This window comes from Trichomycterus rosablanca, chromosome 6 (genome assembly GCF_030014385.1).
Source record: "Trichomycterus rosablanca isolate fTriRos1 chromosome 6, fTriRos1.hap1, whole genome shotgun sequence".
Classification (NCBI taxonomy): Eukaryota; Metazoa; Chordata; class Actinopteri; order Siluriformes; family Trichomycteridae; genus Trichomycterus; species Trichomycterus rosablanca.
Genome location: NC_085993.1, coordinates 28,535,889 through 28,563,757, shown reverse-complemented (window position 1 = coordinate 28,563,757; position 27,869 = coordinate 28,535,889). Strand labels below are relative to the sequence as shown.

At 38.1% G+C, this 27,869-nt stretch overlaps 3 protein-coding genes across 3 annotated transcripts; 2 read left to right on the top strand and 1 right to left on the bottom strand.

Annotated features, from left to right (window-relative positions):
* The first annotated feature begins 224 nt into the window (after window positions 1-224).
* Window positions 225-27,389, top strand: si:ch73-193c12.2 (histone-lysine N-methyltransferase, H3 lysine-79 specific). The gene is made up of 5 exons (XM_062997656.1): window positions 225-279; window positions 21,661-21,788; window positions 22,027-22,120; window positions 22,210-22,297; window positions 26,774-27,389. The coding sequence occupies exons 2-5, from the start codon at window positions 21,692-21,694 to the stop codon at window positions 27,326-27,328; spliced, it is 834 nt and encodes a 277-aa protein (XP_062853726.1). The 5' UTR covers window positions 225-279; window positions 21,661-21,691; the 3' UTR covers window positions 27,329-27,389.
* LOC134317015 (uncharacterized) lies at window positions 718-3,015 on the top strand. Its single transcript, XM_062997655.1, has 2 exons — window positions 718-843; window positions 1,775-3,015. The coding sequence occupies exons 1-2, from the start codon at window positions 753-755 to the stop codon at window positions 2,947-2,949; spliced, it is 1,266 nt and encodes a 421-aa protein (XP_062853725.1). The 5' UTR covers window positions 718-752; the 3' UTR covers window positions 2,950-3,015.
* Window positions 7,620-17,048, bottom strand: psmb3 (proteasome 20S subunit beta 3). The gene is made up of 6 exons (XM_062996795.1): window positions 16,910-17,048; window positions 14,263-14,447; window positions 13,389-13,496; window positions 9,761-9,938; window positions 9,585-9,679; window positions 7,620-7,782 (listed from the first exon to the last, which is right to left on the bottom strand). Exons 1-6 carry the CDS (start codon window positions 16,910-16,912, stop codon window positions 7,734-7,736), a joined length of 618 nt encoding a protein of 205 aa, XP_062852865.1. The 5' UTR covers window positions 16,913-17,048; the 3' UTR covers window positions 7,620-7,733.
* Window positions 27,390-27,869: the final 480 nt, after the last annotated feature.

Sequence of the window (27,869 nt, the reverse complement as noted above, 5' to 3'; positions counted from 1 at the left end):
ATCAAAAAATCCAGCCAAAGTCAGCCTATCTAAAACCCGACCTCCAGGAGCTTAAACTAGCCCATAATGTATGGTTTAGAAAAGGTTAGACTACCCGTGTACACATTTAAATTGGTTTATATTGTACTGTTTGTAATTAAAGCTTTTGGCGACCATGGCAAATTTTGAAAATAAACAAAACATTGTACATCGTGCATTTCCAAACAAGCCAAATTAGGAGGGTGACAGCGAACATGGCAACTCTGGGTCAGGATGAAGCAAGGAAGAGCTACAGTTCAAGTATGTTATTTTCGCTTTAAGTAAGCAATAGACGTTACGGTTGCAGAGCAGTGGTTTGTATGCGATGTCCGGATTGTCTAATTCACATTTTTGTGTTTTTACACGCTTTTTAGAGCTGCAACCATAAGACAGAGCCTTCTAAAATCCTGTATGATATCGTTCACTCACATAGGGCGGGGCGTCATACACCCAAACGTCTATAATCGGTCTATGACGTGACGTAAAACAAGTGGATTCTGTGTTAACCACCATTTTGGAGGTATTCAGTGTTCTGTAGTGAACTTGCAGCATTTTCTTTTTATTTGCTTTATTTTTTTGATAAAATGGTTCGTTCGTGTTGTGTGAACGGCTGCAGCAATAAGTCCCATGATGGAAAAGGGAGAAAACTAGACAACGGGGCAAGATTTTTTAAGTTTCCCACCTGGAAAAAATGTCAGGGACAGCAGGTAGAGGAGATAACGAAAAGGCGTCGGATGGCGTGGGTTTCAGCTGTGAGGCGCAAAAACATCACTTTCGCAAAGATATCTCCATTCATGTATGTTTGCTCCCGACACTTTCATAAAGGTAAGAAAGAGACTTCTGTTTTTAAAGTAACCTTACTAAATATGCTGGTTTTCTGTCCTCTCAAGCAGGGTTTTTCAATTTTTTTTTGCAAGCGACACACACTTTGTCCATGATTTTTGCCATGACCCAGGCATCTACATTTTTGCCATTTAGCAGACACCTTTATCCAAAGTGACTTACATTACAGTTACAGTATACAGCAATTGAGGATTAAGGGCCTTGCTCAAGGGCCCAACAACAGCAACCTGGCGGTGGTGGTACTTGAACCATCGACCTTCTGATTACTAGTCCAGTACCTTAACCACTAGGCTACAGCTTGCCCAGGCAACACAAACAACGCATCAAAATAAAACATAAAACTAAATATGCTTAATTAATGAAAATGGTGGCCCCCATCTGTGAATGAATCTGGTCCCACTGTGGTTTACAAGATGTAACCTAAAGCCTCCACAATGGGGAGTTGATGTACAAGTTCATTTCGTGTTTATGTGCCTGTTGAAATTTGTTTATTTAACCTTTTTTTTTAAGCTCGCGAAGCCACCCAGGGTTTGAAAACCATGCTCTAAAGTACATACCATTAACATTATATTCATGCATTGTTAGCCACACTAGCTAGTGAATAAATGAATGCCTTTATTTGTCATATATATATATATATATATATAGATGTACAGTACAACAAAATTCTATCTTCGCATGTCCCAGCTTTTTTGGAAGCTGTATAGCGCCCCTGGAGCAAACAGGGTTAAGGGCCTGTTTGCAACCTTTCAGTTGATAGCCCAGAGCTCTACCCACTAGGCTAACACTGTCCTGTGATAGCTAAAAAACAAGACATCCAGGCAGAGCAGCTAAAACGGGTTCATTTATTCTGTGACAGGTCCTATGTTATATTATAAAGCTAGCTAAAAAACAACTTTTCATGTCATTTCAGGTCAGCCTGCATACGAGATGTTGGAGACTGACCCAGACTGGGCACCATCGCTACATCTGGGCCACGATGACATTAAACAAACAGATACTTCACGCTCTGCAAGACGAAGTAATCGAGAGCAGTTAAGAAAAAGCGAACTGAAGCCAGTTCAGACAAGATCCAACAACGCTGGAGAAAGTGATTACATTATTGAAGGGCTGACACAAGAGGCCAGAGAAGGTGATCACCTTATTAGGGAGGAGACACACAAGGCTGGAGAAGGTGATTACATTGTTGTGGGGTTGACATACAAGGCTGGACAAAGTGATCACCTTTTTATGCAGGAGACACACGAGGCTGGACAAAGCGATCACTTTATTAGGGAGGAGACACACGAGGCCGGACTAAGTGTTTGCCTTATTAAGGAGGAGACACAAGAGGTTGGAGAAAGTGATTACTTTATTAAGGTGGAGGAGACACAGGAGGTTGGAGAAAGTGATTACTTTATTAAGGTGGAGGAAACACAGGAGGTTGGAGAAAGTGATTACTTTATTAAGGTGGAGGAGACACACGAGGTTGGAGAAAGTGATCACCTTATTAAGGAGGAGACAAACGTGGTTGGAGAAAGTGATCACCTTATTAAGGAGGAGACACAAGAGGTTAAAGGATGTGATCATCTTAATAAAAAGGAGACACAAGAGGTTGGAGAAAGTGATCACCTTATTAAGGAGGAGACAAACGTGGTTGGAGAAAGTGATCACCTTATTAAGGAGGAGACAAACGTGGTTGGAGAAAGTGATCACCTTATTAAGGAGGAGACACAAGAGGTTAAAGGATGTGATCATCTTAATAAAAAGGAGACACAAGAGGTTGGAGGATGTGATCACCTTATTAAAGAGGAGACACAAAAGGTTAAAGGATGTGATCATCTTAATAAAAAGGAGACACAAGAGGTTGGAGGATGTGATCACCTTATTAAAGAGGAGACACAAAAGGCTGGAGAGTATGATCACCTTATTAAAACGGAGACACACGAGGCTGGAGAACGTGACCAGGTAGAAACTGAGGAGAGGACACAGACTGAATGTAACTTGTGTGCTCTCAGGTGTGCAGAAATAAACCGCCTGTTGGAAGTAAACCGAGAGCTGCAGCGTGAACTAGATCAGTACAGAGATGGTACAGATCAGTACAGATGATAAACTAAATCAGAATCAGACTTTATTGGCCAAGTATGCTCACACATACAAGGAATTTGACTTTGGTTATACAGATGCTAGCAGTGCACGAAAAATACAATAAGGACAGTCTTATATACACACACACACAAATACTCTCTCTCTAAACACACATTCATACAGTGGTGTTCAAAAAAATAGCAGTCCAACACCATTAACTTGATAAATTAAAGTTTTTAGTAGAAATGCTATTTCTACATAGCAAAAAATTTACTTGAAAGTGTAGTAGAGTATTGAAAACAAAACAAACCAAACAATTAGGACATGCATCCCACTCATTCTGAGTAATCAAAACATTGATTGAAAGGGGGTTGTTCAAAATAATAGCAGTGAGGAGTTCAATTGGTGAAGTCATTCATTCTGCAGAAGAATGGGTGTCAATTTTGGCCCTTATTTAAGGTAGGAAGGTGGCAAATGTTGCACAGGTTGGTCATAGCGCATTTCCTTCTGAAATACTGGGTAAAATGGGTTGTTCCAGACATTGTTCTGATGAACAGCGTACTTTGATTAAAAAGTTGATTTTAGAGGGAAAAAACATACAGAGAAGTGCAGCAAATGATAGGCTGCTCAGCTAAAATGATCTCAAATGCCTTAAAGTGACAACCAAAACCTGAAAGACGCAGAAGGAAGCGTGGAACTACTGTTTGAATGGATCAAAGAATAGCCAGAATGGCAAAGGTTCAGCCAGTGATCACCTCCAGAAAGATCAAGGAACATCTGAAGTTCCCAGTGAGTACAGAAGATGATTAAGTGAAGCCAATTTACCAGCAAGAACTCCTGCAAAGTCCCGTTGTTAAGAAGAAGACATGTCCTGAATGGGTTAACATTTGCCAAGGAACACATTGACTGGTCCAAAGAGAAATGGCTCAACATTTTGTGGACTGGTGAAAGCAAAATTGTTCTTTTTGGGTCTAGTGGCCGTAGACAGTATGTCTGACGCCCCTTGAGCACTGAATTCAAGCCAAAGTTCACTGTGAAGACAGTAAAGCATGGTGGTACAAAACTATATGAGGATGTTTTTCATACCATGGTGTTACGCCTATTTATCACATACGAGGGATCATGGATCAGTTTAAATATATCAGAATACTTTAGGAGATCATGTTGCCCTATGTCGAAGAAGAAATGCCCTTAAAATGGGTGTTTTAACATGACAATGACCCAAAACATCTTGGTTACAGACAAACAAGATTGAGGTAATAGAGTGGCCAGCCCAATCCCCTGACTTCAATCCCATAGAGAACTTGTGGGCTGACGTCTGAAACGCGTTTTTTTGAGGCAAAACCCAAAATTGCAGAAGAACTGTGGAATGTAGTGTAATCATCCTGGACTGGAATACCTGAATAAATTGGTCGACTCCATGCAACACAGATCTTGGAAACAATTGTTATGCCACTAAATATTAGTTCAGTAATTTAAAGTAAAGTGAAACCTCAAACATTTTCAGTTTATAGATACATTTTTTGAGTTTTTAAAGAAAAATGCTGGCACTGCTATTATTTTTTGGAACAGCCTAATATTCATTTTTCTTAACTTTCTGTAAAGGATGAACACAAACTGGCTACATTTAGTTAATTTTTTTATTTAGAATTAAAAGTGTAGTATTTTCAGTGCATTTGCATTTATGGAAATAAGTTATTATAATGATTTTGTGCTTTATTCACTTTTTTAAAATCACTGCTATTTTTTTGAACACTACTGTACCTGTAAACAATTAGCATGTAATTCACATTATGGGTTAAAGGTGCAATATAGGAGTTTTGTGCAGTATAAAAACTATAGAAAAATAGAAAAATATATAAATAAGAAATGAAAAATGAATGTGAAAGACCAGTGTATGCAGTCTTGTGAGTCATTATATAAGTTAAGTAGGTCATTTGTAGATGTACAAGTGTCTCAAAGATTATGAGTTATTTAGTGTTCAATTGTTCCTGAGCACAATGGAGTGTGGAAAAAAAGCTTCTCTGTAGCCTGGTTGTTCTGGTCTTTATGTGGCTGAAGCGTCGGCCTGATGGAAGGCGCCGAAACAGGTTATGGCCAGGGTGAGATGGGTCAGTGATGATTTTCCCTGCACGCTTCCTGGTCCTGGAGGCATGCAGATCCAGCAGTGTGGACAGCTTTACACCAATTGTCCTCTCTGCAGACCTGATGATGCTCTGCAGCCTTTTGGTGTCGTGTTTGGTGGTTGAGCTGCCCCACACTGTGATGGATGTGGTGATGGTGATGACAGACTCTATGATGGCTGTGTAGAACTGCACCATCAGCTCTTGGGGTAGGTTGAACTTCCTCAGTTGGTACATGAAGTACATCCTCTGTTGCTGTCCCACTTCAGGTCCTTGGAGATCGTTGTACCCAGGAACGTGTAGGACTCCACAGCCATCACAGTTCTGTCTAAGATGGTGAGTGCTGGCAGGGTTGGGGGGCTCCTCCTGAAGTCCACGGTCCATCTCCACTATACTAAAGCACTATACTGGTCTGCCAAACCTTTACAGCATTGTTCCATTTTTGGTGCCTCATGTCAAAAACCAAAAGAAAATTCTAACTCAGTTTCAAATGCTTTTGTTAACCTTAATGCGCCTCAGGTTGAATGTGCCTGCACAACACCTAGCCTATCTGTTTCACGTCTCTCCAAAGACAGTGTACAGAACATTTCCTGAAATGGTGTCAATTTTATATGCAAACCCGAGATGTTCCATTGTATGAAAATTATGCCTCACTAGTTTGTGGACCATTAGATCTGAAAGCATGTGCCCAAATGTTTTCCAGCTACAGGCATAGTCACACTATGAAGTATTTAATCGACATTACACCCAGGGGATCTATTTGTTTCCTACCAAAAGGGTTAGGAGGCTGTAAAAGTGACAAACATATAACATTGAACTGGATTTTTTGAAAACCTGTTGCCAGGGGACTTTGTTTTGGCTGACAGAAGTTTTAACATAGTGACAGAGGTGTTGGCATGTGTGCAGAGGTCAAACTCCCAGCCTTTACAAAAGCCCCCTGTCAGCTAGCTGCAAGAGACATAGAGGAGAATAAAACATAGCACATTTAAGAATCCATGTACAAAGGGTCATCAGAAATGTTTGTCAGAAGTATACAATTTTAAAAGGAACCACACCCATTTACATGATACATCCATGTGAAGGTGAGAAAGCCACATGTTTGGATGTATCGAAATGTATTTCAGTTTATGCAGCTTCATGCACTAGATAAAATGAACTAACACTGTGTGCTAATGCTTGTTGTGTTATGAATTCTTCTTCAGTGGTCAGGACCCCCACAGGACCACTACAGAGCAGGAATTATTTGGGTGGTGGATCATTCTCAGCACTGTAGTGACACTGACATGCTGGTGGTGTGTTAGTGTGTGTTGTGCTGGTATGATTGGATGACACACAGAAATGCTGATGACATTTTTAAACACCTCACTGTCACTGCTGTACGGTGGCCGAGAAGTGCAAAACAAATTAACATTTCAGAAAACAAAATTACAAAAAAACAAAAACAAATTTACAATGAAAGCAAAAACAAATTTACAAGTGCTTGGGTACCCAGTGTTTGTAAATTTGTTTTGGCATATGTAAAAGTGTTTCAGCACTTGTAAAAGTGTTTCAGCACTTGTAAAAGTGTTTCAGCACTTGTAATTTTGTTTTCTAAAATGTAAATTTGTTTTGCACTTCTCGGCCGCACATTTCTGACGGAAAAGGTAGGGACAATAAACCGGAAGTGCGTCTTGCTTACCTGCTGTCAATGAAACTGTTTGTCAGCGGTAAAGTGAACGGAGTTTGTGATGGTGACGATAAACAAGGTTTTGTCTAGTTTGTGGAAATCATTTTATCCAGTTGACCCGCTATTGTTTTCTTGTGGAAAGTTATTAGATTGTTTGTGCGGATGTTTAGACGTGGCGTGTGCATCTCTATCTACCGTCCGCTCTTCTAAACATGTAAGGAATTCCCACAAGGAAAACAAAAGTGCTGTGTTTTATCTCACTCACTATATAAGAGACAATCAAACCAGGGTTTCCCACCGTCCTGTAAAATACAGAATCCTTCTTTATTTGGAGACTAAACGTGGTGTTCAGTATTGTGGTTTTAATGTTATGGCTGATCAGTGTATATCCACTTCGGATCTTTTGACTTTTAGATAATGAAAAAGATGTATTAATAAGCATAAATGATTCTATTTTTAAAAATAAAATTAATTCATATACTGTATATGTAAAAAGTACAATAAATCATGTTTTAGAAAATGCTACAAAAAAAAAAAAAAAATGTAATCTGCATGCATACACAATACACATAGTGAAATATTGAGGTGAGAGCATCATAAAACTGCTACTTTACTTTCTTGTACATGTACTTTTGGCCATATAAGCATACTATGCCTTATTAAGCATAAGGTGACCCACAAAAGTAACACAAGTGAGACACCACTCGAGAGACTTAGATGATGACAGGAAGTTTGAAGTGACCTATTGCTGTTTTTTTGTCTGATCACTTCTTTTGCATAGAAAGTTGCATTTATCTCTGTCTTAACTGTTGTGTGATGTTTTAAGTGCTTTCCCAAGAAAAGATGCCAGAAGTGTCTATACACTTCAAACACTTCACAGCAAAAATAAAAAAAGCTACAGATTGAAAGTGTAGAATGGTTTATTGAAAGATCAATTGGAAAGAATAAACAGAGGCAATTGGTATATTCTATTATTGTTCTATTACAATACAAAAAATGTGAGAGGAGTAGGAAATCTAGTCCATTCTGGCCTTCAGGGTTCGAGTGGTGATTTTATCTTTTTCACTGTGAAACAGAAACAAAGCAATTAGAAATAAAGCAACTAATGCATATACAGTTTAAAACGAAGCCTCAGATTTTATAAACCAACATCTTATATTTATTTTAATTTAACAAGCATGAACACGTCATATTTGTGTATTATACATAAAATTCATTGACAACTGATTAGTTTACAGTCTCATCAAGCAGCACACTATTCCACATCAAAAAAGATTCAAGGAGAAAATGTTATCTAAATACTAGGACTGTCATGCAATAAAAATGTTTTAATCGCCATTAAAGAACCAAATTAATCGCGATTAATCGACTGCAAAAATAATTAACCAAAATCTAAAGTTATGCACATTTTTATTGCAAGAAAATGTTTTTCAATAAAAAATAAAGCAAAACTAGGCAAGCTTATTTGTGTAGCACCTTTCAAACAGGGGCAATTTAAAGTGCTTTACTTAAGGAAAAATTAAAAGCATTAAACATTCCTAAGATCTAGAACCTTAAATAAAATTACGATAAAATTATTAAATATAAATTATCTTTAGAAAGCCAGCCAATGCCTATATAGAGTTGTTAACAGCTACCCATCTTTTAGCCAATTATTTAAAATGACTGTTCACATTATCTGGCAACAGTGAGGATCTTTTTCTGTTCGTAACCCTGCCACTGAAAACAGGCGCTCAGGGTACTAATATGAACCATTTCTAGATGCAACACATATAACGTCATGTCGACCCACATCGTTAACTATGTTAAAGCCTCTGCAGTCCATTGCGATCCATTTAACACCAGTGTTTGTAATGTTCTTATGACGTGTACAGTTCATGGGCTTTCCATCCAAATTTCTCTGAAATAAAGTTGTCTGAGCTCATTTTGCCTGTAACGCGTATCCGTGTGCTCAGATGCCTGACGAGACAAAGGTGTGCTTTGGCCAAAGATGATTTTAAAGCGTCAATTAATAACTGTAATTTTGTCTAGTGATGATTTCTCACGCTTTTTGAAAGCAAAAAATATAATTTAAAAAAACCCCTACATTTCGCAATATGTAGCAGCAGCAGCTCAAGTAATTTGTAACTCATGACCGCAAACAGGAAAAAGGCCAGTGATATAGCTATACAGTATAAACACAATAATGCTGTGTTAAAGCAGCACAAATTACATCAGTGACACAAAGAAAGCTCAATAAAAATCGTTTGATTAAAAATTTTATTCTCGATTTTTTTTTTAATCGCGATTAAAATTAACGTGTTAATCGCATTAATTAACAACTAAATACACTATATGGTCAAAAGTGTGTGGACACCCGACCATGAGCTTGTCTGACATCGTATTTAAAAACCAAATGGTATTAAAATAGAGACCTCTATGTGATGCTTTTTGCTATAACAAGCCCCTTTTCTGAGAAGGCTGTTAAATTATATTGAGCTTCATATCCAGGATTTAAGCAGGTATCATTTCATCTCGTCAAGAAGAGCTTTAATATACTGACTGCATATTTATTATTTGTTCAGCACGTTTAGTTAGGTATTGTAATAAACTGTTTGCAAGCAAATCTGTATAAAATCTACGTTCTGAAATCTGAACTGATTTTACTCATGGTGGTGTTCATTTTACTGTTCTACATCACTGCCACATTCACTCTATGTCACAGTTTTTTAATTCAATAAGGCACAAAGTCGTCACAAAGTTAATATAAAACTCTGATTTGTTTTACATTTTGATGCGATGCTAAGGTTTGTCTCTTAACGATTATCCTTTGACTAGTTATTATCCTTTGGCTATCAGTTAAAAGAAACTGCCAAATTTATACTTACATAACATGCACTACCACTCCCATACCAGAAACAGCATCTCTGTCTACAGCATTCAGCATTGCCTGGGAAATGGTCTCGAAAAGGTCATCTGGCTCCTAAAAGGACAAACCCATATATATGTTATAAAAGAAATGAATTCTAAACAATATTGCAAACACTAGGTGAGCTCCACTTACCATGTCAGGCTCCCATAATGACTCACACATCCCATACATCTGCTCTGAGCAAGTGCCACTGACAACGAAATCTTCTGTTACCATGGGGCAACCAATCAGGTCCAATGAACAGATGAAAGGTTCAAATGTTTTCGGGTCCAGACCAGCAATGACAGGCTCAATGTAGTAGGGTCCAAACCTTAGAAAAGAGGGGCAGTATTTTTTGTAAGATTCATAATCTGTAGCTGTTCCAGGTCCCACTGTTTTCCCTTTATATGAAAGCTATACACAGTGTTGATCCCTGAAATCCTCTAGATCTCATCTGGAGTCCATCTGTTGCACTTTGAATTGTTTAGATATAATATGAAAAGGCAGACACAATGTACACTGTGTTGTTAATACAAAACCCAAACCATGAAGCCCAAAGGACTTTTTGTGGAGCTCTGCCATCAAATTCTGGCAAGGCAAAGATCGTAATATCTGGAGTGTTAACATGAGCACAGTTGCCTCAATAATTCTAAAATAAAGTAGGCTTGGTACAACTTTGAACATTCTTAGAGCTGGCTGGAAGAAAGGCCTTGGGAAAGTTGGTATGAAAAAGCTCCAGAAGTCCTGTGCAGATGGAAGAAAACGTTGGACCATGAACAACCATCGCTACAGTATTTATTCAAAAAGTCTTGCATCTGTAAATGCTTCCAATAAAGGATCTGAATAAGATTAATTTATCCTTTATATAAATAAGAGCAGACCTGGGTATTGCACAGCCGCTGGGCCACATCCCCTACTGGCCTGCGTGAGATTAACAGTAATTAGGAATCAAACGTAAATAAGTGTTCATCATATACACTATACAACTGCATTGTTTTTATTTTAAAGGGACTGCTATTTTTTACATGTACATAAGTTTGTGCATGTGAGTCAAAAATTTAAGCTCACTGTAAAAAGAAAGATTGATAGAAAATACACAGTTATTTATAATTACTTCTAAGTATTTATTTATTGAAGTCATAGGTAATCTGTGTGTTTAGTTTGTGGAGAACAGATTGCTGTGTTTAAAGATTACAATTTGAATCACGATTATGAGACTAAACATGCAGAGAAATACAAGAACTTGGCTGATGCAGAGCAGGCACAGACATTTGAAGCTTTGCTAAGAGAACTAAAGGATATGATACCAGAAAAAGGACTGAAGTACAGCAAATGATGTAGTTATACAAAGTGCTGTTGCAATTTTGTTTGTAGTCTAAAGTTCATTTAATGCTGGTCTTTACTGCAAAAACATGCACATTTTGTTCAGAATTGTTTTGGTTAATGTTGATTAAATAGTGATGTGACATTTTAACTCTGCCAGCTTTTTATTTTCATTCCCTGATTGTCACATCTACTTTTACCAGTAACATCAAAACCATACCAGTTAATGCTTTTGTAAAGAGAAAATTAATACTGAGCCAAATTAAGTTCAGCCTACTGTATAAAAAAAAAAAAATGGTGAAAATTAATTGTCCACCTCTGATTAAGATATAGCCTCTCTATATGTTATTGATAGTAGCAATATAGCTCACATTAAGCAGTTTCCCTCTTTCTTTTAATCTAGTCATATGAAATTACCCAGTTGTATCTCCTTTACTGCTGAAGACCCCTACTGTGATCAAGGGGGGCCGTACCTAACACATGCCCCCACATGCTCCCCTAAAGTAGTGCAAAAGTTAAAAAATGAAAATAAAGATGACAGTTCAGTCTTAGAATTGCAACCACCACAGAGAGGGTTAAAACAAATATAATAGCTTATTTATTTTCAAACTGAATATTATGGTATGATTGGATTTTAACGGCATGTTTAACACATTTATGTAATTTTATGGCATGATCTGTATTATGTTTAAGTCTTATTATATCTTGTGTTTATATTTTGGGTCCATTTTCATTTTTATGGCTGCAAGTTGCAAATTAAAACAATTGAATAGGATGGTATGAATGGTTTTGCTCAGATTTGTTTAAATGTTTAATTGTAAGTAAATAAAAATTATAACTGATGACAATACATTATTATTATATTATTTAAAAAATATTTTAGGCCCTGACCGTTCCCCTCTGCCTCGGTCACATGTTTAATAGCCAACCGCTTCATCTGCATGAGGTGGGTTAACACAGGGATCAGCATCAGTCAGGCATTGATCTACATTACTCACAGTCTCCGTACAGGCAACTTTAACCAACTAGCAGAGCACAAATGCAGCAGCAATGAGGGATCCTTTCATCCCTTCCTCTCTCAGACATAGCCAATCAAAGTATGTATAGGAACCCATAAAGGAGTAAAGGATTATCTCTGCAAGCTCTATGAGCTAGTTATACTCTAGACTCTCTCACTGTTCTAGAATTGTTCATCAGCAGCAGGTGGGGTGCGATTTTATGAAATCACTTAATAATAATAATAATACATTTTATTTATATAGCGCTTTTCAAGATACTCAAAGACGCTTTACATAAGACAAATAATCAAAACAAATACATACACCATACAAATCATAGTACAAAATCAAAATAGTACATCAACATAGGGCTGGGCGATTTTCACGATTAATTCGGTTAATCAGAATGAACGTTTTCACCCGATGTTAGAATGTGACAATCGCGATTGTTTACATACTTTATATTTTTACTAAAATACCAACATGACACGAGGCAGAAACTGACCAGACGCTCGCGGAATATAAATCAGGGAAAGTTTAATATAAAAAGGCAAAAAGTGTACAAAACCAGGTCAGAGTCCAAAACCAGAGGATAAACTAAAACAGTAAACGGAAGACAACAAGGGTTATACACGGTAACGGTTAGATTCAGAAATAAGGAGCGTAAACACGATCGGTAAAACGAGACACAAACAGAAGAGTTTAATTAAGATTCACTGAATCGAACACCGCTGAACTGAATCAAAACTCTGGCGCGATCAGGATTGGCTGACCGGGGACATGTGACGGTCCGTGGAAACATGGGAGTTGTAGTCTATATAGTTAGAAGCAGAACGTGCCCCCTCCATCCACCCCCCAATCACAAGAGGACAAAATCAAAGCTGAGCTGAGTGATTACTTCACCCCCCCTCCCCCAGTATAGATACTGATACAGACTCACTCAGTGGTGGAAACAGCACAGCACAGACTCGTGTTTCTTTTAAGAAACCTGTAAAGAACTTTTTTTTAGTCCTTTTCCTAATGTAAGGTTTTGCTGCACATTATTAAAAAAAAAAAAAAAAAAAAAAAAAAAAAAAAGGAGTTGTTTGTGAGCTATTCTTATAAAGCATATAGATAATTCAGATTTCCATTTTGTTTTTAATTATTGTGATCGTTATTGTTATAAATTTTTAGATCCTTAAAAGGATAATTATAGGTGGTGGTGGTACTATTTTTGCACTTATGCAGTCATTTTAATTTACAATGCAAAAAAAAGTTATCTGAGTCTTATTTCAATTGCATTATACAAGAACAAAAAAAATCTAAATCGTAATCGACAATCGGTTATAGTTTTAAAATAATCGAGATTTTTTTGGGGGGCAAAATCGCCCAGCCCTACATCAACATCAAGAATAATTAAGATAAAAACAAAGAGAGCAGCATACTTGAAATCAATAACAGCTAGACAGCAGTGAACCTACCTCCTCTCATACAAAAGGTTGGACACCATGCTCATGAAGGTCTTGGGCTTGATCTGACGACCCTCCTTTAGCTCATAAAGGTTAAGTCGGAATTTAAGCCGTTGTGATCTGTGAAGTTAAAACAGATATGTTGCATGGTATTAAACAGCAGGTTATAACACACCTCAAACTCAAAGGTACCCCTAAACTGGTTATTTTAACTAAAAGCCTTTTTATTTCATTTATAATAGTCGAATTATATCAATGTTATGATTTCACATTTATTTCCAGAAAATACTAAAAATGGCCTTGGAACATCTTTACATCTTTATCCTTATTGAATATAAGGGTCAGGGTCTGTTGACACTAGCCCATCACTGCTGAGATCCTGGTTCGAATCTCAACGATACCATCAGCCCACAGACACAATTGGGTCATGGCTGGGGGGTGGCCGAAGCCCTGTAATGGACTAATATGCATTCAAAAATTGGCTATATTTTATCTGGAGGAAGAGAAAAAAAAGTGGGTGCTCAGAGCAGTCAGACATTGGGCCCCCTTATTAATTTAAACATTGAATATGATTTGTCATGTTATTAAGCTTTAAATGTGATGTGAGACTTAAACAGAAGTGTCAGAAAGGGGACTATTGGTTATTTTTCTTTGATCCACCCCTTAACTGCTACATACACTTATTCTTTTACGCAAACATTTTTAATTTAGGTTTTACCACATGGCATTGCCACTGCTAAAACAAGTCATGATGAGTCTGCAATTACAGAATCTTCAGCGCATGACCTCACGGTCTGCTACACAACTCGGGCAACAACGTATTGACATGGGATCTAAGAAGATTCAGGAAATAGTATCAAAATTTTTAAACGCTGTATGTACTTACACTGTCTGCACATCTGTGGCCAGTCCAGCCAAGCCGATGTATAGTTGATCACCCATAGGAAAGACCTTCTGAAAGTCTGTGGTTACCATCTGAGCCTGGATACCAAACCTTCTATCAGCTGCAATTGCAACGCAATTCTTTCCACGCATAGCCATGACGGCCCCTCCGTTATATGACATAATAGACTGCAAAAAATAAGAAAAAAAGATTTACAGTGGGTGACAAGGGATGGTATAGACTAAATGCGACCATACTGAAAATTCAGGCTTTACATTACATTACAAATAGATGCATCACTATGTAAAAATGACACATGCATTGTGTAGATATGCTAGATCAGATGCATTTCATTAAATAAGCCATCTAATGCAAATTGCCTTACACCAAATTAATATTACCAAGCAAATTGTGGCACCATAAATGTCAGGAGTAGTCATTTGTTTAGTTTTGGCTCAAAACTCCCACATGAGTTTTATGCTTCTTTTTTTTTTTTGTGTATGTCTTATTACTTTTGACACGTCAATGCTACTGAAACAAACAAAACTGTTTATGTGAGCAAAAGGCTGCAGTAGCAGTAAAGTGGAATAATAACATATTGTGGAAAAATGCTAGGTGTCAAGAGCTTATCTGCATTAGCTCTGCTGCATACACTGGTGTAAATGTAGTATTAGGACATAAGCAGAATTTGCATCCCTTGGTGCTAACAACATTTGGCTCTGCCTGAGAAAGTGAGGTCAACTGGGCTTCATTGCCACTGTGCAACTGCTGTTTGGTTGAGGTGCCTGCACTAGTGGTGGGGTATTTGCGAAGTTCACAACATGTCTATTAATTAGAGACTTAGCTCTCCTCGGTCAGTGCAGGGATGGTACAAGCAGCAAAGTAATTGTAGTGTATTGTAGGACAGCAGTGTATTGTGATAATATGCCTATAGTAAAAAAAAAAATGCAGTTGGTATGATCAAACCCGATTTTTTTTAAACAACTGGATTTTTAATGCAATTAACCAACTAGCCATGTCCACATTTCACTTTAGTGTCAGTGTGCTATTCTAAAAATTTCTGTTTAAAACTGATTTAATTATAATTGCAATATTTACAGATAAAACAGGTTATTTGGTAAATATATGATTTTGCACTACTAACACTGGGAAAAAAAATGAAGTCACAGTACTTCATACAGTGCTCAGCATGCATTAGCATTCCATTATGTTGACCTTCTTAACCAATGTTTATATTAGATATTATTGGTTATTAAAAACACTGTAAACTACATTTCCAATGCGAAGCTATACTCATTTACTCCTGTAATATAAGGAACTACAGAGGTACCTTGTAACTCAACGTCCCCTAAACTTAAATCTTTGAAACTCAATGCCCTTCGTCGAGAAATTTGTTCTCTTAAACTCAACATTTCCCTTAAACTCAACATGTTCACCTTTTTTTCTTTTTTTCGCATGAGACGAATCTGCATTGGTGTGGAATAACTGTCAAATCCACTCTGAAAGCTCCACATGTATCTGTATTAATCCGGATTTTCCTTACTGTTTCACTTCAACTGTTTCAACTTGTGTTACAGCTCGAGTGCTGAGAAATTGTAAGAATCAGCTTTTTTTGAGAGAGTCTAAAATGCTTATCGTTATCGTAATGCTTAGCTTAACGTGACTTAATGTATTACAATTATGAAAAACAAGAAACTTCTCTTAATTATTACTGCTCATAAGTTATTTCAACTTATGCAATTCCTCGCTCGTTTTAGTAAATTAGTCACGTTAAGTTTTGTGCAACAGTTATTTATTTTTAACTGTTTTCAATTGTATTTCATTGTTTTTGTATTATATTTGTGTTATTTTCGTTTTATTATTGTTATTGAATTTTTGTGTAAAAAAAAAAACCCATTCATTATTTAACATTAGCCTAAAATATATGCAGTTCCACTGGACCATGGAACACATTAACAGGTTTCCCATACATCCTTATGGGAAAAAATATCTTGAAACTCAACGCCACTCCCAGAACCAATTGACGTTGAGTTTCAAGGTACCACTGTAACAAGAATACTATATATACAGATAAAATAATAATAATTAAAAAAATTATAAGTACAGATCTAAATAAAACAATACAACAATATAGAATGGCATATGTAACACTAGTAAAAAAAGAATAAAGCTGTTTCTGAATATACAGTTTATCCTGCTTTACTACTACTAGTACTACTAATAATAATGATAATAATAATATGGATTAATTAATAATTGCAATAATGTAATTAAGGGAGTCAAGTATTGACTAATTGAATCTGAATTATTTAGTGTAGTCCACCTGCCGCATGCCCACAGTGATAGCACAATACTGTAATTATACAGAAATTTAGCTATAATTCGCTACTTTCGTTTTCGTTTCACTAAGCTTATGTGGTTAAACGTGTAACATGTAAACTCCTACAGTATTTAGTACAACTACATGTACAATATCACATAAATGCTCAATTGTTCCAAGTTCTGATAAGAACTCTATAATAATAATAATATTCAAAACTCTCCTCTGCCAGAATAGAATAGACGGTAGCTCGTTAGCTAGCATTAGCTCTCTTTCAAGCACATAAGAAATATCGCAGAAACAGGTAACAGTGTTTGCAGAATATCTTACCATGTTGCCGGTAATAAGGAGGGCAAACCGCAAGCAAACTAAATATATAAAATAAGATCAATAAACCAACTTATACCAGCGTGCCAACCGGTAACTAAACACACAGTGACTACACAATTTCCTTCAGCAGAGTCTTGTTGCTTTTGACGCCCATTTTCTGACAAGATCAACATCACACCCTGTGATTGGCTATTAGTTCGCACTGATACGCAATCAGCCAATAGAACAAGTGTATTTTTATATTATTTTACATATTCTACCAATCTGACCAATCATGCTTTAGGAAGCTGAATTGCTCGAAATACGGGTGGGAACAGAGACATGTCTTCTTCGTAGGGAATAGATGTTCTTTGGCTCGTTTGCAGTATAGCGCCATTCAGCATGGCCAACAAGAGCACGTAAAAAACCGCAGCCAGTCTTTTGCATGGCATCACTTGTTTAATCATAATAATGTATCTTTGAATTACACTTGAAGTTTAAAATACGAACTACAACTATTACCATACTTTGATGGAAACAAACCCGAGACCCCCATGTGAACATGCCAAACTTCACACAGACAGGAGATGAGGATCAAACCCCAGACCCCTGACCATGGCTGGATTACTGACCGGGCCAGTGGGGCCAGCGCCCAGGGGCCCTTGAGGTCAGGGGGCCCCGGGGGGGCCCTGGCCCAAAACATTTTGCGATGCCTATTAACATTTATGATACAATATATTTTTATTTCCGAGGGCCCTCCATTTTAAGGATCCTCTGACTATTATGGACTTTGACCCCAGGGTCTCTTGGGGGCCCTAGCCATGCTTTTGGGGCCCCTAGCCATGCTTTTGGGCCCCTTATGAAAATGGATGAGGCGTTGTGGCACTGCTCTGACTTCGACTTCTGGCTATTAGGGGTCCTAGGAAAGAGGGGGGCATATTTTTAGAGGGCCCTGGTTATGAGAGCCCCTACCAGGGGGCCCTAGAGAAGAGCAGGGCATACCATTAGAGGGCCCTTGATCACGGCCCTTGACTTCCATAGAAGTCGTTTACCATGGCTCCTTGACTTTCTAGGGACCTACAAATTGCCAGACGAGCTACCATATTTCATAACAGACGTTTTGTTGCAAATATGCGATTCAGGCCCTTACTTAATGTTTCTGAATTTGTATTGTTTCAAAATTATTATGTTCAATTTCTCTTAAGCGCAGAGACACAAATTAATTTAGCAATTTTGCAATTATTTAAATTTAAGACAAGCAATTTCAAGCAGTTTGAATGCATACACACACTTAACTGAGCTATTTGATGTTCTTTTCATGCCTGACAATATGTCCAACAGTGAGCTCACTTTAAAGGCTAACTCACTCGCTGCAGCATATCCTTCAGATCTGAACATGAGCCTGGCAGATGAATTGATACAATACAAATCATTCATAACAGAAAAAGAAAAATGTCCTAGTAAAATGCTCAAAACCATGATAAATTTGAATTTACAGTCAACCTTTCCAAATGTCTACATAGCACTTAAACTTTTTTTGACTGTGCCTATCACAAATTGTGAAGGGGAGCGTTCCAAACTGGCTCGTATTAAGAATGAACTCAGGATTAGGATGCGCCAAAACCGCCTGAACTCTTTGCCCAGGGGCCCAGACTATCCTTAATCCGTCCTTGCCCCTGACATTGTATGGCACCAAAATTACCTGCAGCGCAGCAGTGCTGCCCGATCATTGTTTATTTCCATTTAAGGCATTTGGCAGATGTTTTTTATCTTAAGTGACTTTCAATTATGATTGCATACAATTAAGTGTGCCATCTCAATGATGATGGGGCTAAATGAGTGCCCTTCTGAATACTAATCCAGTACTTTAACAATTAAAGTGTCTAAATTCGTCTCTGTTCATTCCAGTAGAGTTTTTTCTCAGTCACTTATTATCCCCCTGAAGAACTTTGTGTAAATGATAGCTTGTTTGTTTCAGTGACACATTTTATTATCTGAAGCTTGTTACAAAAACTAGTTCTAGTTCATTTGGTTGCATCACAATTGTATCAATTAATGTTGTAATTGTGTGTGCTATAGACACTATCCTAACTACCCATTGTCATGCCCTCTTTTTTGGGGTTGACATGCCACATGCCACTACATGCCATGATATTATGCTGCCTACAGTGTGGTTTGCATTAGCCCCTGTGAATTTTATTGAGGTGGTTTCTCAGTGATAAAACTTGTCTTTGGCGGTAGCATATCTTCAATATATTAATAATTAATTAATCCAAAATATTTCGACTTTATTCCTGAAGTCAACTATTGACATTTTTAACAGTGGCTCTAAAACACAGTCTTTTGTATTAGGTAGGGTGACCATTTGTTGGTTTTCAAAAAACGCATTTATAGTCAGATAATCTTATTATTTTTAATTCAGCGTTTAGCCCTAAACAATTATAACAACAAACAAAATAGTTCATCAGTAGAGCTATTTCAACATGTGTGGCACTATCACAGCTTTGACAATAATGCACATTTAGAAATGTTTGAGCTGTTTCAGAATCAGGCAACCTAGACTTTTTTGACTAGGCAGACATGCAGTCCATTGATCTGTAGCTGTTGTTATGCTTTGTGGTGTGAAATGCAAAAACTCCCTCTGCAGCAGTAACAACATCTTCTGTGTTACCCGGTCTTTACCTGATAAACTCTTTCCTGTAGCTGCAGTTTTTGTGTTTTGCTAAACTGGCACCTTTATTTGACACTGACACGTACGGCAGCTTTGCATGCCATGCCTTCTGCTTTTCAAGGATCCCAACTGAAACAACAATGCAGATTTTTTCTGTCATTTGTCTGTGAATTTTCACTTGCGTTTGGGCATTTTTAAGAGAAATCGAGAAGGCGGGATCTAAAGAGAAAGGTGAAATCAGTGCAAAACCCGGCCATGGCATCTCGGTGATAGTGGGGCTAACCAAGTGCCCTTTTGAATACTAATCCAGTACTGTAACAATTAAAGTGTCTCATTAAGTCTCTGTTCATTTAAGTTTGTTTTTTCTCAGTCACTTTTCTTAGTCGCTTGTTTGTTTCATAAACACATTTTATTATCTGGAGCTTGTTCAAGGAATAAATCAAAATAAATCATATTGATGTATGTCAGTGTAAATCAGTACAAAAACACACAAATAATAGCGCACGCAGACTACAAAAGCCGAAAACTCAACGCCCTTCGTTGAGAAATTTGTACCCTTAAACTCAACGTTTCCCTTAAACTCAACGTATGAGCGACTTTTGCTTTGCTCAGTGCTTGGCTTAAGGAGTGAGGTGAAACGTCATGCGAATATGAGACGAATCTGCATTTGTGTGAAATAACCGTCAGATTTACTCTAAAAGCTCTACATGTATCTGTGTTTAGCTGGATTTTTCTCCTGTTTCACTTTTAAACTTGTGTTATAGCTTGGGGTGCTGAGAAATTGTAAGAGTCAGCTTCTCCCGAGAGAGTCTAAAACGTTACAAAAATGTAACTTAATGTATTAAAAGAACGACATAGAAAAACTAACCCTCTATTAATTATTACTGCTTATTTGTTCTCTCCACTAATTAAGAAGCATAAACAACAATAAAGAAGTAAAGGTAAAGTGCAGGTTTTATGTATTTTTGATTGATTTTAAACTGTTTTTGAATTGTATTTCAGTGTCTTTATATTATATTTGTGTAATTTTTAGTTTATAAGTGTTAAAAACAACCCCATTATTTTACAATAGCCTAAAATCTATGCAGTTCTGTGGGACCATGGAACGCATTAACAGGCCTCTCATACATCCTTATAAGAAAAAATACCTTGAAACTCAACGCCTTTTAAACTCAATGCCACTCCCAGAACCAACTGACGTTGAGTTTTAAGGTACCACTGTACTGGATGAAGATATACACCGATCAGCCATAACATTAAAACCACCTCCTAGTTTCTACACACACTGTCCATTTTATCAGCTCCACTTACCATATAGGAGCACTTTAAAGTTCTACAATTACTGACTGTAGTCCATCTGTTTCTCTACATACTTTTTTAACCTGCTTTCACCCTGTACTTCAAGGACCACTACAGAGTAGGTATTATTTGGGTGGTGGATCATTATCAGCACTGCAGTGACACTAACATGGTGGTGGTGTGTTAGTGTGTGTTGTGCTGGTATGAGTGGATCAGACACAGCAGCGCTGCTGGAGTTTTTAAACACCTCACTGTCACTGCTAGACTGAAAATAGTTCACCAACCAAAAATATCCAGCCAATAGCGCCCCATGGGCAGCGTCCTGTGACCACTGCTTAAGGTCTAGAAGATGATCAACTCAAACAGCAGCAATAGATGAGCGATCGTCTCTGACTTTACATCTACAAGGTGGACCAACTAGGTAGAAGTGTCTAATAGAGTGGACAGTGAGTAAACACAGTATTTAAAAACTCCAGAAGCACTGCTGTGTCTGATCCACTCATACCAGCACAACACACACTAACACACCACCACCATGTCAGTGTCACTGCAGTGCTGAGAATCATCCACCGTCCTGTGGGGGTCCTGACCATTGAAGAACAGAGTGAAAGCAGGCTAAAAAAGTATGTAGAGAAACAGATGGACTACAGTCAGTAATTGTAGAACTACAAAGTGCTTCTATATGGTGAGTGTAGCTGATAAAACGGACAGTGAGTGTAGAAACAAGGAGGTGGTTTTAATGTTATGGCTGATCGGTGCTGCGTCATGGTCTCAGTTGGTAATACAGATGGTTTTTCAATAGGGGGAGATAGTGCGCTCGCTCTCTCTGCTGAATGAAGAGTAAAGAGAAGAAAAGTCAGCACAACAACAATAAAATGGAGAACGGGGTAGGCCTAACGCTAGAGGTTGGAACGGTTCCAAACTTTAAATGTAAGTTTGTAATTTATATCTATTTTCCTTATGTTTGATGCTATCCAAGAATTAGGTTTGTGGTCATTCTAATACATTTTTCATAGCCGTGTTGTATAATTCGGACTAACTACTTAAACAGTGCTGCGCCATGTTAGCTTAGATATGTTAGCTTAGATATGTTGCAGTGTGCTAGTTGAGTTTGTTGATGGTGATGATGGTTTCTAGAAAGTGATGAAGAGTGTGCATTGGCTTTTAGGGACAGATGCAAACACAGCAGATCTGATCCTGTGGCGCGTCAGTAATACGGGATTATTCACAGGAAGGAAGAACACCGCTCTGCGAGCTTTCGAGTGAGTCAAGCTTTCAAAGCACACAATGTCTACCGTTTATCCAGTTCATTAATGATGAAATAACAGGTGAATGAGCTGTGCTTCTTTAGGTTGTTTGTGAAGGAGAAGCGGCTGGAGGGAAGAGTAACACCAGCATGGGTGAAAAAGAAGTGGGAGAACCTCAGACAAAAATATAAGGTACTTCAACTAGAAATAACAGGTTACACCTGCATCATATTCACAAAGTTTTTTCACTTGTTATATTCTCATATGATATAACTTTTTAGAAGCCAAACGTGCAAGTATGCATGAGTAAAAACTGGTAGTTACATCAATACCTGCTTTCTAGAACTACACAGACTTAGATAGATATCAGTGGTGGCTGCTGGTCTTTCAAAGAGGGGAAGCTCATTGTCAGCTTACATCATAAAATGTGTCAATTTATTTATACATGAATTCTGCCTTCTGTTCCTTTTCAAGAAAATGGCCTGTGATCCTATCGTACCAAGTAGGCATCTTTTCCTGGAACTTGACCAGTGTCCTCTCAATGGCCATCAAATAGCTGTCAATCAAAACGGGATTCAGCCTTTCGACTGATCCTCCAATCATCTTGCAGAAGCCCCGCGTCCGGGGGCGGGACAAAATCGTGGCATTTATCCAATGACCGGCGAGTTTCGAAGCAATGAAAAAAAACCGTTCCATGCTGTCCCGTTGAAGTGAATAGACGCTCAGCTCGATTCTGAACGAACTCGTCTTCGAGATGAACGTGTTCTAACGCATTTGTAGTCAATGAAATGTTAACACAACTGTACATATTTGACCATTTAATTTTTGACATTTTAGGGGAAGCTAAGCTTCCCTTGCAGTCTTAGAGAAATCTAGATAGATAGATAGATAGATAGATAGATAGATAGATAGATAGATAGATAGATAGATACTTTATTAATCCCGAAGGAAATTAAGGCCTCAGTAGCAAGTTACAACAACACTCGGACAACACACAACACCAAACAGGACCTAAGGATGCAGATGGAAATGTTATTTCGGTTAACACTACATAAAGTAAATTTAAAGTGAATTGTCAAGTGGAATTATAAAGTGAGCCACAGTGCAGATATAGGAAAATGTAAGAACATATAAGAAAATGTGCCGATTAATGTAATGTACAAAAGGTGCAGATGTGCCTGTCTGTGCAAGTGCACACACGAGTGCCTACAAATGTGAACACACACGTGCTCACCCACATACATGGATTAATTGTACATGTGCCACAATTCTCACTTGTACTGAGTTATAGGGCAGTGGTCCCCAACCACCAGGCCACGGGTCATTTATTACCGTGCCGCACAGAAAGAATAATTAATTAGAGATCGCTACAAGAGTAATTACATTTCAAAAACTCCTCGGGTGTTATGATCTCCAATCACCACTAGGTGGGAGCAGCATCTCATTGCATCGAAAAAAGCTTAGGATTCACACTGATTTTCCATTTTTTAGTTATTCTATTTGAAATCCTCCTGCCCCCGCCGGTCCGTGAAATTATATCTTAAATGAAACCGGTCCGTGCTGCAAAAAAGGTTGGGGACCACTGTTATAGGGTATGAGAGAGTGACGTCACGGTCGGCTGGCATATACTCAGTCACAGCAACAACATAAGAATCATTTAATAAGCCATAATGTGCTGCTTCTCTAGTGGAAACGTCAAGTTTGTGAATGATTGTTGAGGTTTAAATGCCACAACCAAAATGTTTAATGTTGTGGTTAAAAATACACTAAAATAAGGGTTAGTTTTTTAGTTCAGTTAATATATGGTCTGGAGACAGTAACCGTGCACTGTGATATGTTTGGATTCAATCACATGCACATGTCTGTATCAACAGACTCTCAGACATTAGTAAATGTTCAGAACTGTAAAATGAGAACTAAACTGTCAGTGGTTTAATAAATACTATGCTATAAAACTATGCCATAACCTACTGTAATATAATTACATGCCATCACTGTTACATGCCTGCACTGTTAGGCAATAGTATTTACAGTGTATAGATCTGCAGTGTACTATAATATAATTACGTAATCACCTGCACTGCTAGTAGGGCTGGGCGGTATGACCAAAAAATTGTATCACTGTATTTTTTTAAGATTTGATTTAAGTTTTGCTGTATAATCACTTTTTTTTTTTTTGTATGACTGGGCCTTTAAATAAGTGGCTTATTCTATTGTCAAGAGCACATATAATATATACAACCCCTGGCAAAAATTATGGAATCACCACTCTTGGAAGATGTTCTTTCAAATGTTTAATTTTGTAGAAAAAAAATAAATCAGACATGCCACAAAACTATCATTTGTCAAACTGTCAACCCTCTGGCATTAAGAAACAATAAAAAAAGAAACAAATATAATAGTTGTGGTCAGTCACAATTGCTTTTTTTTTAGATCAAGTAGAGGAAAAAAATATGGAATCACTCAAATCTGAGGAAAAAATTATGGAATCATTAGAAAACACTGCACCATTATTACTTTGTTGCACCACCTCTGGCTTTTATAATGGTTTAAACTCTCTGAGGCATGGAGTTAACTAATGACAAACAGTATTCTTCATCAATCTGCCTTCAACTGTCTCTTGCTGTTGCCAGATCAGCTTTGCAGGTTGGAACCTTGTCATTGACCATTTTCTTCAATTTCCACCAGAGATTTTCAAATGGATTGAGATCCGGACTATTTGCAGGCCATGCCATTGACATTATATGTTTTCTTGAAGGAAAGTTTTCACGTCCTTTGCCCTATGGCAAGATGCATTATCATCTTGAAAAATGAAGTCATCACCAAACATCCTTTCAACTGATGGAATAAGAAAAGCGTCCAAAATTTTTATGTGGGCTTTGGCATTTATTGAAGACCATCTCCCCTGTGCCTTTACCCGACATGCAGGCCCATATCATCAACAACTGTGGAAATTAACATGTTTTCTTTAGGCAGTTATCTTCATAAATTTCATTGGACAGACACCAAACAAAAGTTCCAGCATCATCACCTTGCCCAATGCAGATTCGCAATTCATCACTGAAGATCACTTTTATCCAGTCACCCACAGTCCACGATTGCTTTTCTTTAGCCTACTTTAACCTTGTTCTTTTCTTTTTAGGTGTTAATGATGGCTTTTGTTTGGCTTTTCTGTATGTAAATACCATTTCTTTTAGGTGATTTCTTACAGTTCAGTCACAGACATTGACTCCACTTTCCGGCCACTTGTTTCTGATTTGTTTTGTTGTGCATTTTCTGTTTTCAAGACATATTGCTTTAAGTTTTCTATCTTGATGCTTTGATGTCTTACTTGGTCTACCAGTATGCTTCCCTTTTACAACCTTCCCATTTTGTTTGTACTTGGTCCAGATTTTAAACACAGCTTACTGGGAACAACCAACATCTTTTGCGACATTCCACAATGATTTATCTTCTTGAAGGAGTTTTATAATCCTCTCATTTGTTTCAACTGACATATCTTGTGTTGGAACCATGATTCATGACAATCTGCTTTGTGCAACAGCTCTCCGAGGTGTAAGCACTCTTTTTAAACTGAAGAATAATTAGCAAATCTAATCTGCTGCAGATGTTTTGTTTTTAAACTGCAAATTACAGTGATTCCATAATTTTTTCCTCAGATTTGAGTGATTCCATATTTTTTTCCTCTACTTGATCTAAAAAAAGCAATTGTGACTGACCACAACTATTATATTTGTTTCTTTTTTTTATTGTTTCTTAATGCCAGAAGGTTGACATTTTGAAAAATGATAGTTTTGTGGCATGTCTGTGATTTATTTTTTTTCTACAAAATTAAACAATTGTCAGAACATCTTCCAAGAGTGGTGATTCCATAATTTTTGCCAGGGGTTGTATAAAAGCACTATGTGTTTGCTTTACCCCAAAAAATGACACAATTTATGAAGGAATCAGTATGCATAAAACAATTGCAAAATGTGAAGTCATACCGGCCAGTACTAACTGCTAGGTATAAGTAATACAGTGTACTGCAATATACTTATGTAGTCAATTGCACTGTTGGGTAGTAGTAATACAGTGTATAGACCTACAGCATGATATAGACCTGAAGTTGGGGAGGTGCTCTGCTATGGGTCAGTTCATTAAAATGATTTCTCCAGTTGTAAGTTCTTGCATGTGGAGCAAACATAACAGCTAATTTCCAGAAAACTCTCCCATCAAAAAATTGCACTAACACAGACAGCTGTTCTTTGTCTGTTCTATTACAAGACGTGTCAATGGTCAGTGACATGAAATCACCTTTCTTTGTTTCAAAGAGCAGAGCAGACAGGCAGTACTCTGCTAAAACTTCTACTCTTCTAGTCGCAGCATTGTCCGATAATGGCACCTGCCTCAACAAGTTTATGACGTTTTTTTGAGGACGTTTGTCATCAACTAATGAAAAACTATAAAATTTGTAGAATTCGGTAATTATTTAAAATTTGTGACATTTCCAGTACTTTATTTTTGGCATGGAAAGTGCACACACTATAGCAAAGCTTGCATGAAGTGATCTCAAGATGCTTGTTTTCAGGCAGAGCAGAGAGCAGCTCCCAGGACTGTGTGTACCCTGTTTTTGCAACTCCTTCCATACAAGAGATCTTTGGCTTATCATATTTTTTTCTTCTGCAGGACATTAAGAGCCTGAGCATGATGGGAGGCGACCCACTTGTAGCTCCATGGAAGTGGTATGCAGGGATGGATCAGGCTCTAAGTGGTGAACTCAGTGTGGCTCACTCACTTCTGTCCAACATGTCCAACTCCTTCTCTGTCCCCATGCCCACATCCAACCAGGATGGTCCACCTGCCAAAAAGCGGAGGGAGCAGTACTGGCTGGCAGCTCTACAGGAACTCGAGAGGAGGCAGGAGGAGCGCGAGAGGCGTGCCGCCGAAAGAGAAGAGGAGAGGGAGCGCCGGGCAGCCGACAGAGAAGAAGAGAGGGAGAGACGGGCGTCTGAGCGAGAGGAGGAGAGAGAGAGGCAGGCCATAGAGCGAGAGAAGAGGAGGGAACAAGAACTGCTCACCAGGCAGGAGCGCTGGGAGATGGAGCTGGTGGCCAGAGAGGAGAAGAGGGAGAGAGAGTACAGAGAAAGGGAAGAACGGCGGGATCAGGAAGCCGCCGGAAGAGAGGATCGGCTGTTCAAGCTTCTTGAGACATTCATGTCCAAACAATACAACATGCATTGAGCCATGTTCGTGTCTCAGAAATGTCTGCTTTCTAATAAATTGTACTCTGTTTTGTATCTCACGTTGTTTGCATCTCTTAGCAGGATGGGCTTTTTGGTGCAGAATGTGTGGTTGGTCAAGTATGTCCATCTATCTGTTGTCTATTTTTCCTTTTTACGTTATCTAGCCAATTGCAATTCACCATTGTGAATATTCTGCCACTTGCACAATCCTTGATTTGATCAAGGAGAGCTGGATCACCACACACCCTCCCAGACACGTGTCCAATCTGCAGCCACTTTTTATCACCTGTCAGTGTTGGGTTCCCGTACTGCACAGGTGCCCAGACCAGTCCTGGAGATCGCATATTGCTGGGACAGCAGGAAGAGACCTGGTTTGACCTTCCCTCCTTCAAACAGGGGCCAGTTGTATTTGTGTGGCTCTGCTGAGATTCAAACGTGCACCATCCTGATTCTTTAAACTTTCTCAAGACTATTTACATTTATATCAGTGAAACTAGATAGATTTGCATAATCTGGAATGAAAGACTTCTTGGTAATTT